Source organism: Gracilinanus agilis, chromosome 2 (assembly GCF_016433145.1).
Source record: "Gracilinanus agilis isolate LMUSP501 chromosome 2, AgileGrace, whole genome shotgun sequence".
Taxonomy (NCBI): Eukaryota; Metazoa; Chordata; class Mammalia; order Didelphimorphia; family Didelphidae; genus Gracilinanus; species Gracilinanus agilis.
The window spans coordinates 395,454,388-395,466,763 of record NC_058131.1 but is presented as its reverse complement, the minus strand read 5'-3'; the positions used below and the strand labels follow the sequence as shown (position 1 = coordinate 395,466,763).

The following is a 12,376-nucleotide window of genomic DNA, read 5'->3' as shown; positions in this document are numbered from 1 at the left end:
TTCCAACAGTTCCTTCTTTGGCTTCAGCTGATTTTTTTTTTTAAGAGAGGCAAGAATCCTAAGAAGCAAAAAATGGAGAAGTTCATTTTCAGACCTGTGTAAAGGTACAGAGGCAGATGGGTGGTAGAACAAATATTAAGAAGAACAGGTTATCTGGAGCACAGGATATGTGAGGGTGAATAATGTGCACATTAAGCAGGAAAGGCAGTCTGGAGCCAGAATGCAAAGCACTTTTTAAATAGGGAAGAGATATGGTCAGAGCACATCATGCTGGCAGCTTTGTGGAAGACAGTTCAGAGAAGAGGAGAAACTGAGGCAGAGAGACCAATTAGGTGATTGTCATAATATTCCAGGTGAAAGATGATGAGGCTCTGAAGTAGAAAGACAATCTTGTAAGTGAAAAGAAACATATGTGAGATGCTGGGGAGGTAGAATTGACAAGACTTGGCAACTAATGGGATGTGGGAGGTAAGGGAGAGGGAAGAAAATCAAAGATGACTGTGAAGCTGCAAAAACCTGAATCCCTGGAAATATGATGTTGTCATTAACAAAAACAGGAAAGTTAGAAAGAGAGGTGGGTTTGGATAATAAGTTCTACTTTGGATCTGCTGAATTTGACATGTTTATGGGACATCCCATTAGAAATGTCCAGAAGTCATTTGGAGTGATGTGGGGCTGAAATTCAGGAGAAAGACTGGGGCTATATAAAGCTGGGAGTTGTGCATAGGGATAATAATTTAATCCAAGAGTGCTGACAAGATAATTGATGGTTCAGCAATGACTGAGATAGATTGACCAGACAAACAAGAGGAAAATCAAGAGAAAACAATGTCATGAAAACCCAGAGAGGAGAGAGAATAAAAAAGGAGAGGGTAGTGTCCAATGTCTAATACTGCAGAGAAGTCCCAAAGAACTTTGAAGAGGGTATCAGATTTGGTGTTTAAAAGATCAATGGTAAACTTGGAGAAAGCCGGTTCAGTTGAGTAATGGGTTGGAACCCTTGATTGCAAAGGCTTGAAAAGTGAGAAAAAAGGAAGTATGGACTGGGCTTTTTTTCCCACCTGGAACTTTTGTGAAAGAAGAGATACAGGGGAATTATTTGATGGAATGGTAAGGTCAAGAGAAAGTTTTTCTAAGGACAAGGAGATCTAAGCATGTTTCTATGCAGTAGAGGAGCCAATAGATGGGGAATAATTGAATATTAGAGGGAAGAGATTAGGAGTAGGGGCAAAAGTTTGTAGGAGGAAATAAGATGAAATGAAATCAGATGTAGTAGAAAGATTGGTGTTGGAGAGAAGAACCACCTTTCCTTCAGAGACTACAGTAAGGGAGAGAATGCTAAATGATGTTGAGTGTTCTTAAGCTATAAAAAAGAAGAGATGAAGGAGCTCAAGGTGAATGGACTATCTTGTTTCAGTGAAATTTGAGATAACTTTCCCTGCAGAGAGGGAATGGGAAAGAGGTAACATCAAAGACTTAAAGAAGAAAAAAGTAAATTTGGAACACAGTAACTCTGAGGAATGCAATCAACAAACTTTTCTCAGTAAGAGTCCAGTTGAGTCTGAGTCTACATGACCCCATGACTCTGTCAATGGGGTTTCTTGGCAAAGATACTAGAGTGGTTAGCCATTTCCTTCTCCGCTGTATCCTCATTTTTCAGATGAAGAACTGAGGCAAAGTGTCTTGCCCAGAGTCACACAGCTAGTAAGTGTCTGAGGCCAAATTTGAACTCAGATCTTCCAGATTCACTATCCAGGTGCTCTATCCACTGCCCTACCTAAATGCCAGTTGAGATTAGATAACATAAATTTATAGTGGTCCCAGTAAGCAAGGTTGCATGATCTCCTCCAGCACTGTTTAATATGTAAAAGCAGAGGGGATGGACGGTTGGGATGTTCACTAGTTATGATTTGGCAAGTCATGAGTGAAGACAAGAGGTCAAAGGATTAAGTGGATTCTAAACTGAATAATTTATTTTTACTTTATTTTTCTTGAGTTTGGGGTTTTTTGGTCTACATTTTCTTTTACAACGTGGCTAATATCAAAATATGTTTTACATGACTGCACACATATAACCTATTTCAAATTGCTTGCCTTCTCAATGAGAAGGAAGGGGAGAGAGGGAAGGAGTGAATTTAGAACTCAAAATTTTAAAAAACAATGCTAAAAATTGTTTTTACATGAAACTGGAAAAATACAAAATATTTTAAAGATACACACAAAAAAGAATTAACTGAAACTGGTTAGGGGTAAAATTAGGAAGGAAGAAAACTGAAGTATTTGAACAATATTAGAAGTACATACTTACTTCATTAAGCAAATGAAAATAAATGGCAGAAACCCTGTAGTTAAATCTATAACTTTCATTACTGCCTTTTCATGCATGAGACCTCTCCTAAACCTCTCCTAAACACCTGGCTGCTGATGTCATCTTATATTTCTTCCATGTCCTCCTCAATATTTTGTGTTGTTTGTAATGTAATGTAATGTAATGTAATGCCAGGGATTCCTTCCTTTTTTGAATAATACCAATCTGGCATCATGACTAGCACAGAGTAGGTGTTAAATAAATGTTTGATGAATGAATAGCACACTTCTGTATTAAGTTAAGGGTGCCTGCTTTTTCTAACTTCATGGGTTGTTATAAGAATCAAATGAGAAATCAAAGAATTTTCATTTATTTTTATTTTTTCAAAAACATTATATGAATAGCACTGGGTTTGTATAATAGAAATGCAAAAATGTGGGGCAGGGGGCATCAGATCTTTGCCCTCAAGGAGCTCACTATCTAATAGGGAGATTGATATGTACACAAATGAGTATAAGTCAAGGTAGATATGATGGTAAAGGAGAAAGCAGTTGGAGAAAACTGGAAGAAAGAAAGATCATTTTCATGTGTAGGAGGGTCTTACCCAGAGAAGGTTTTAAGATGTTGGAGCTAAACCTTGAAAGAAGAATTTCAGTAATCATTAAGACAGTTGGTGGCAAAGCTAGACTTAGAAATCAGACCTCCCAGATCCCAATCCAATGTTCTTTACAAACACACCAAAAATTTTGGAAAACAAAATGCTGTAAAAACCCAAGTTATTAGCATCTAAATTTTTAAAGGAAAAGCTAGAAGTTACAGATAGAAATAGATAACAAAACAGTAATAGTAGGAGACTTCAATTTTCCCCTCTCAGAACTAGATAAATTTAACCAAAAAATAAAGAAGAAAATAAGGACATGAATAGAATCTTAGATAAATTAAATATGATAGATATCTGGAGGGAATTGAATGAAAATAGAGAGAAATATGCCTTCTTCTCAGTGGTACATAGTACTTTTATAAAAGTTGGCCATATATTAGGGCACAAAAACATAGTTAAATGTAGAAAAACAAAAATATTAAGTGTGTTCTTTTCAGACCATAATACAGACATAAGGGAGATATCATAAATAAATTAAAAGAACAAGGAACATATTATCTATCAGATTTATGAATAGGAGATGAATTTATGAGTAAACACAAGAGATGGAGAGCATTGTAAGATATAAAATGGATCATTTTTAGTACATTAAACTGAAAAAGTTCTTATATAAATAAAACAAATTTTGCCAAGATTAGAAAGAAAGAAGAACATTGGGGGGGAAGATGGAATTTAATAGGCAGTCTCTCTTAGATAGAGGTCTCATATAGAAAATATAAAAAGAACTTTGTCAAATTTGGGAATAAGAGCCATCCTCTAGTTGATAAATGGGCAAAAATATGAATAGATAATTTTTGGATGAAGAAATCAAAGCCATAAAGAGGTACATGAAAAAATGCTCTAAATCACTACTAATTAGGGAAGTACAAACCAAAACAATTCTTAGATATCATCTCACAACCATCAGATTGGCTAAAATGGTAAATGTTGGAGAGGATGTAAAAAAGTGAGGACACTAATACCCTGTTAGTGGAACTGTGAACTGATTCAGCTATTTTGGAGAGCAATTTGGAATTACACCCAAAGAGCTATAAAACTAAATATATATCCTTAGATCCAGAAATACCATTGCTGGATCCATTTCCCAAAGAGATCAGGGGGAAATGAACCAATATATACTTCCAAAATATTTATTTATTTATATGTTTATTTTAAATATTTTTCCATGGTTACATGATTCATATTCTTTCCCTCCTCTCTTCCACCCCACATCCCAGAGCTGACAAGCAATTCTATTGGGTTATACATGTATCATTGTTCAAGATTTATTTCCATATTATGAATATTTGCAATAGAGTAATCATTTAAAACCAAAAAAAATAATCATATACCTATCAAATCATGTGATTAATCATTTGTTTTTCTTCTGCGTTTCTACTCCCACAGTTCTTTCTCTGAATGTGGAGAGCATTTTTTCTCATAAGTCCCTCAGAATTGTCCTGGATCATTGAATTGCTGCTAGTAGAGAAGTCCATTTTATTCGATTATGCCACAACATATCAGTCTCTGTGTCCAATATTCTCCTAGTTCTGCTCCATTCACTCTGCATCAATTCCTGGAGGTCTTTCCAGTTCACATGGAATTCCTCCAATTCATTATTCCTTTCAGTACAATAGTATTTCATCACTATCAGATACCACAATTTGTTCAGCCATTCCCAAATTGATAAACACCCCCTCATTTTCCAATTTTTTGCTACTACAAAGAGTGTGGCTAAAAATATTTTTGTACACATATTTTTCCTTATTGTCTCTTTGGGGTACAAACCCAGCAGTGGTATAACTAGATCAAAGGACAGGCAGTCTTTTAAAGCCCTTTGGGCATAGTTCCAAATTTCCCTCCAGAATGGTTGGATCAATTCACAACTCCACCAGCAATGCATTAGTGTCCCAATTTTGCCACAACCCCTCCAACATTTATTATTTTCCATTATTGTCATATTGGCCAATCTGCTAGGTGTGAGGTGGTACCTCAGAGTTGTTTTGATTTGCATTTCTCTAATTATGAGAGATTTAGAATACTTTTTCATGTGTTTATTGATAGTTTTTATTTCTTTATCTGAAAACTGCCTTTTCATGTCCCTTGTTCATTTATCAATTGGTTAATGGCTTGATTTTTTTTTGTACAATTGACTTAGCTCCTTTTAAATTTGAGAAATTAGACCTTTGTTAGAAGTTTTTGATATAAAGATTTCTTCCCAATTTGTTGCTTCCCTTCTCGTTTTGGTTGCATTGGTTTTGTTTGGACAAAACCTTTTTTAATTTAATGTAATCAAAATTACTCATTTTACATTTTATAATATTCTCTATCTCTTGATTGGTCTTAAATTCTTTTCTTTCCCCGTCGACCTAACTGGTATGCTATTCTATGCATTCCAAAATATTTACAGTAGCTCTCTTTGTAGTGGCACAGAACAACAAATTGAGGGAATGTCTAACCAAATTGTAGTATATGATTGTGATGAAACACTATGCACCATAAGAAATGATGAGCAGATTAATTTTGTAAAGACTTGGAAAGAACTACATGAGATAATGAAGAGTGAAATGAGTAGAACCAGGAGAATATTACATACAGGTAACAGATTTAATTTGAAGAATAGCATGTGAATGTTCACCTCCAGAGAATGAACTAAGATATAGAAACACGAAAGATATAATCTATATATTTGCTAAATATTGTCTTCTATGGTGTGGAGAGGGGAAAAGGAGTTGAACTTTAAAAAAATTTTAAGTCAAGTTATTAAGGAATCTGGAATGTTCTCTTCTTGGCTTTCCATACTTCCTTTAAGTATCAACAAAAACCCCATCTTCTATGAGAAACCTTTTCCTAGTTGCTCTTAATTCTGGTGCCTTCCCTTTATTAATTACTTCCCATGAATTTTAATGACACATTTGTGCATATTCTTTAACTTGTCTCCATTAAATTGTGAGTTCCTTGAGGGCAAGGATTGTGTTTTGCTTCTTTTCTACTTGTTTCATTATATCTGACTCTTTGTGACCTCATTTAGAGTTTTCTTGGCAAAGACACTGGAGTAATTTGCCATTTCCTTCTCCAGCTCATTTCACAGATGAGGAACTGAGGCAAACAGGGTTAAGTGACTTGCCCAGTGTCATATAGCTAATAGGGATCTGAGACTAGATTTGAACCCAGAATGGTTAACTTGATTCCAAGTCCTGCAGTCTCTCCATCATGCCATCTCTGTTTCTATACCCAGTGCATTATCTGACTGAACTGACTATGACATAAATTTGGAACCCAGGCTTCCTGCTTCTGGCAAGCACTCCACTGGCTGCTGAAAAAGAGTGATAGTTCTCTCCATACAGTGGAATCTGGGTTGATTCTTCTCCCTTCCTTTTCTTCTGACTGTACAGAACATCATTACCCATATGGGTTGGGCAATGCAAGGTGGCATGATTTCATAGACCACAAACTATAATTCATGGAACCCCTGGGCTCCACTTTGACTGGTTTACATAAAAGATATTGTCATATAGAAAACCAACTTGTTTACCCTTTTTATGATATAAAATCAGCTCTTCTCTGGCCAGGGCAAAATGAGAAAACAAGAGACACGAAAAGGAAAAATAATTGTCAATATCCAAGTCTTTTTTCCCTTTGGAGTATATAGGTGGGAATATATTTCAAATCATACACCTTCACTCATTTTCCACACTACTGTGTTCAGTTTATTTTTCCACCCTATTCAGGTAGCCAAAATTTGAAAGGAAAGTCAAATGAGGAAAAGAATCCCAGGGTCACTGTTGACCAGAGAACCATTTTGAAAATAACTAAAGTTAGGTCACGTTTTTCAAAGTTTCGGAACAACAGAAAATATGAGTCACTTAACCTGTCTAGCCCTCAGTTTACTCATCTGCAAAATGAAGGGCTTAACTTGGCACAGATGACTTTTGAGGGTCATTCCAACTCTATATCTAAATGCAGAGAAAAAAAAAGAAATGAGACTAAGAGTGAAAATATAGCACCCTAGAAGTATCTCCACACTATCTCCCTTTTAGAACTATGGAGGCCAATGAACCCCAAGTGGAATATTTCTATGGAAAGTGGCCTTCAGATACTTTAGAAAAACATCTTTTCCTAAACAAGTTATGGAAATGAGGTATTATTTTTGTCTTTAGTAGGCTTCAGAACTATTTTATCCCTTCTTCCCTACATTTAAAATCACTGATGTCTCTTGGATTCTGGGATCAATAAAAACACACCATCAAAACTGTACCATTTAGATCAGCCTCATTTTCCAAGAGGAACCTTTCTTTCCAAATGCCTTTCCTGATCCTCATAATTACTATTCTTTTCCATAACCTTCCAAAAATTACCATATATTTATTTATGTATGTCTCCCCTGAAAGAATATAAACTTCTTGTTTCATTTTTATTTGTATCCTCAACACCTACAGAATGGTTCTTATTTTGTTTTTTAATTTTATTTATTTATTTTGAAAGCTTTTTCCATGTTTACATGATTCATTTTCTTTCCCTCCCCTCTTCCCTCCCTGTTCCCAGATCCAACAAGCAATTCCACTGGGTTGTACAAATGTTGTCACTTTATACCTATTTCCATATTATTTATTTTTGCTATAGAACGATTTTTACAGAACAGTTCTTGACATACAATAGTTGCTTAATAAATACTTGTTGACTGATCTTTATACTAGATTATTCAGGTCATAAGAACTTGAAGCCCTGAAACCATGACTGATTTTATAAGATAGCTATGGCCAGTCATCTTACCCACTTACTAATAAAGGTTGGTCATATCTGTCTTCACTTAAGGTGTAGGTGTAGACTTGCTTTCATTCAAAAGTCAAAGTTCTGACTTATTATTTATTTACCTTCTTCTCACTTTATCTGCAGTTAATATTCTCTGACTCTTTCGGTCTATCTCTTTTCCTCTGTGTCCCTCTCTTCATCTGTCTTTATGCTTGTCTTTTCTTCCATCTCCTATCCCTGAATATCTTCACTGTCTTCTCTCCCTCTTTTCTCTGCCTTTCTGTCTCTCCCTCTCTCATTCTCTCCTCTCTCCCTCTTTCTGTCTATCTCTATTTATATCTCTCTCATACTCCTTTTTGCTCTCCTTTTTCAGCATTCTCTACCTCCTTTCTTTCTCTTCTTTCTTCTTCTCCTTCTCCTCCTCCCTCCCTTCTCTTTCTTCTTTCTTTTTCTCTTCCTTCTTTTCTGTCTCTGTCATTGTCTCTCTCTTTCTCCTCCATTCTGTCCACCTCCTTCCTTTTTTCCTCACAAACAAAAACAGAGAGACCCAAACTAGATATTTTCCCTTTCCTCTCAATTCTCATTTGTTCAACAGTTGCATACTCTTATCCCCTGCCAGGGACCATGCAGAGGTTGAACTCCTACCCTCAGACCACTACTTGAGCAGGCAAGTCTGGCATAGGACAGGTCAACCACAGGATGAATATCTACATCTGTGCACTCCAGAAGTTCCTTCCTTGTTAGGCGATTAGCAATGTTTATGAATTGAAGGGATTTTCAGCTCAAACTCAACATTTGAAAGTCATGGCTGTTAAATGAAGTTTATCCTGTTTAATCAGTTTTCCAGCAATCTCCACCAACACCAGATTAGTTGTCTATTTAATAAGATGTTCCCTTGGCATCTCTCCCAAACCCAGAAGGGCCTTACCTTGCCTTGCTATGGGTAAGCAGAGCAGCTAGTAGCTTAGCCCAAAGCCACCTCCTTTTTTATATTTATTTTGAGAAAACCGGTTTGACAGTATTTGGCTGCAAGCCTCAGAACAACTCTGTGCAATGGAAAAGGTACCCAGATAAGAGAAGGTGGAGTGGTTTCTGGCTGGATCACTTGATACAAGATGAATGGAGTTCTTCCAAAATCCACACATGCACACATGTGAACATCACGTGTGTGCATGTAAACACACATGTAATCACAGACATCAACTTTCTCATACACAAAGAGGCAGCAGGCTATGCAGTGAAAAAAGCACCAAGTTCAGTCAAAAGATGTAGTTACAGATGTTGGTTTTGCTTCTTGCTCTCTGTGTAACAAGTTGCTCTACTTCTCTGGACCTCAGTTTCCTCAGCTGTAAAAGAAGAGCATTAGAGGGATGTCTATAGTCTCCTCCAGCTCTAATCCTTTGAAATGTTCACTAAGATTCACATATCCATTGCACCTAAGATCTCAGGCTCAGATAGCCCCACAGGAAAAAAAGGAACACATTGTCAAATCAGTTGCATGTGGATAAATAGGTGTGACACACCTGAGCAAACACATGGAATAAGTATGAAGACTCAGACTCCCCCAGAGGGCAGTTTGTCCAGGGCTCTATAGGACAATCTATACCTGCTAGACATTTCCAGAGGTAAGCAAGAGAGTAAAAGCAGTGATCTGAACCCTTGAGAACTCTACCTAGTGACCTGATTAAATGGAAATGTACACAGCCTAATTTGGAAGAGGCTTTCCTAACCTTACCTTCAAAGGATCAAACCCCAAATGGGTTTTGGGTTTTTTTTGGACACTCTAGGAGAAGTGTCTGTCTGCAACACTGTCTTAGTGAGGAACCAAATTAAAATATATTTGAGAAATATTTAACAAAATTTTAAAAATACAACAGAACATAGATGATGTTAATTTGTGGTTTTCTAAGTTTTCTAACCTGCACGGATCCTTCTCTATGATTTAGTTGCCTCAAAAGCAAAGACAGAACTGTTGGTCATCGAACTAGGGCAACAAAAGACTTCCCCTGTTCCTTTCCCAAAATACCTACCTGTGTGTTCTACTTGCTCACTAATTTTTGAAATACCTTTTGGAGGAAATAAAGCCTTTTTCATTACTTATAGGGTCCTAGATTTAGAACTGGCAGAGAGACCTCAGAGGATCATCTAATCCAGTGGTTCCCAAACTTTTTTGGCCTACTGCCCCCTTCCAGAAAAAATATTACTTAGCCCCCTGGAAATTAATTTTTTAAAATTTTAATAGCAATTAATAGGAAAAATAAATGCACCTGTGGCCATCACCACCTTCCTGTTTTGCTTCAGCACCCACCAGGGGGTGGTAGCGCCCACTTTGGGAATCACTGATCTAATCTAATCCCCTCATTTTGCAGATGAAGTAAAAAGAAACCCCAGAGAAGTTAAATGACTTGCCCACAATCACATGGCTAATAAATGTCATAAATAGGGGGGTTAGGGGGTTGTTTGTTTTTTACCAGAAACAAAGTTTTCTTATAAGCATTAGTTTAGCAAATAAATCATTACAGATTATTGACTCCTTCTTTGAAAATCATTGCCTCTCAATTAAAAGTCTGTGCAGACAGGGGTTCAGCTGGGTAGCTCAGTGGATTGAGAGCCAGGCCTAGAGACAGGAGGTCCTAGGTTCAAACCCGGCCTCAGACACTTCCCAGCTGTGTGACCCTGGGCAAGTCACTTGACCCCCATTGCCTACCCTTACCACTCTTCCACCTATAAGTCAATACACAGAAGTTAAGGGTTTAAAATAAAAAAAAAAATTTAAAAAAAAAAGTCTGTGCAGACAGACACACAGGAACTCATCTTTAGTCCGCAGCAAGGATGACAATACCTGCCAGTCCCAGGGCTGGAGGCTCCTCTCCCCTCACTGTGCTCAATACTTCCTTTCAAGCAGGACTGTTACAGTTTGGGTGGGTGACCCAAAATATACTTGTAGACCCTTCTAGTGCACACAGTTTGCAGGCAGATGGGCTGGGGCACTTAGAAAAGACATTTTGGATAGGGGCAGGCATCAGGGTCTTCAGGAGCACCTGGGCAACCTGTTATTGAAAATCCCAAGACTTGTCTGGAGTCTAATGTTCTCCCATCACACCAAACAGACTTTCATTTCATTCTACAGGGAAAATTGCAGCTCCATGGGGGCAGCTGGGTGGCTGAGTGGGTTGAGAGCCAGGCCTAGAGATGGGACATCCTGGGTTCAAATCTGGCCTCAGACACTGCTTATTAGCTGTGTGACCCTGGGCAAGTCACTTAACCCCCCATTGTCTAGCCCTTACTGCTCTTCTGCATTAGAGCCAATATACAGTATTGATTCTAAGATAGAAAGAAAAAAAGGAAGGAAGGAAGGAAGGAAGGGAGGAAGGAAGGAAGGAAGGAAGGAAGGAAGGAAGGAAGGAAGGAAGGAAGGAAATAAATTGTTGCTCCAAATGAAGAACTCCCTCATAGAGGGAATATGGGAACACAGGTATTCCCACCAGGAAATAAGTACTGAGGGCCAAGAATTTTTCTTGGGGAAAAAGGCCTCTGAAAGGGCAAAAAGAGAGAAGGCCAGGCCCTCAAGTTCTTTACCATAATCAGCAGAAGTTTGGGGTTCCATGCTAGCAAGGCCACTCTCAAACATGTCATGAACTTACAATGGATAGAGATCCAAGCCTGGAGTCAGGAGGACCTGTGTTTAAATCTATACTCAGATATTTCCTAACTGTGTGACCCTGGGCAAATCAATTAACCCCCATGGTCTAGCTGCTCTTCTACCTTAGGAGCAATACATCCTATCAATTCTAAGATAGAAGGTAAAGATTAAAAAAAAAAAAAAAAGATGCCATGAGCTACTGCTGCAGGGTTCCTCCCACAAAGAGGTACTTCATCTGAAAAGGGTGTAACTGGTTGTTCTCAGGTGTGTCATTGCAATTGCTCCAACTTCCCAGGAAAAGTGTTGGTGAGCTCACCTGATTAATGCTCTGTTGTCTCTTCTCTGTGTGTGCATGTATGTATGTATTGTAGGTCAGCACTTATTACAACCCATCTGGATCTCTGGGACACTCCACAGCAATTGTCAACCTTCCTTATTCCCAGCAACATATATCAGCTAATATGTGAGTAAGAATATACAATCCTCTATCTCTTGGGCTAGAAAGGACCTGCTGGAGAGGTCAACCACACCATGTCCCCGCTTAGTTGTTCTAAGGATCCTGCTATTTCCATTTCAAGTATAATGCTCTCAAACTATCCTAGGAAATAACTTGGAAGAGGCCCCTATGTTGCGTGGAAAAAAGTGCTAGATTTTAATTGAGAGGTCTTGGGCTGATGTTCTGACTCTGCTACTTACTGCCTGTGTTATCTTAGGCAAGTCATCTAATGTTCTGGGCCTCATTTTTCTCATTTATAAGTGGCATTGATTATAAATGTTAACATATAAATTACACATGTGTATGATATTTACATATAAAATGAGAGGGTTGATATACCTCTGTCACCTGTTCCAGTTCAAATTCTGAGATCCTATGGACTCTATACTTGTCTTTAAAATCCCCAATATTTCATTGCAGTCTCCCTTAAGAGCATTTTTCAGCATCAGGTGTGCTGATAAATGTTTAATAACCAGCTTTCTTTTTGTTTTTAATGCATAATGTATCTTTTAGTTTAATTTGCATTATTATCATTTT

The 12,376-nt window shown here is 37.7% G+C and overlaps 1 protein-coding gene across 1 annotated transcript in view; it reads left to right on the top strand.

Moving 5' to 3' along the window:
- The window catches only part of SH3RF2 (SH3 domain containing ring finger 2), a 175,143-nt gene that overhangs the window by 133,073 nt on the left and 29,694 nt on the right, over positions 1–12,376 (top strand). The window contains exon 6 of the mRNA XM_044664516.1: positions 11,715–11,806. Within this exon, the coding sequence (XP_044520451.1) occupies positions 11,715–11,806 (92 nt within the window). The remainder of the gene's footprint in view (positions 1–11,714; positions 11,807–12,376) is intronic.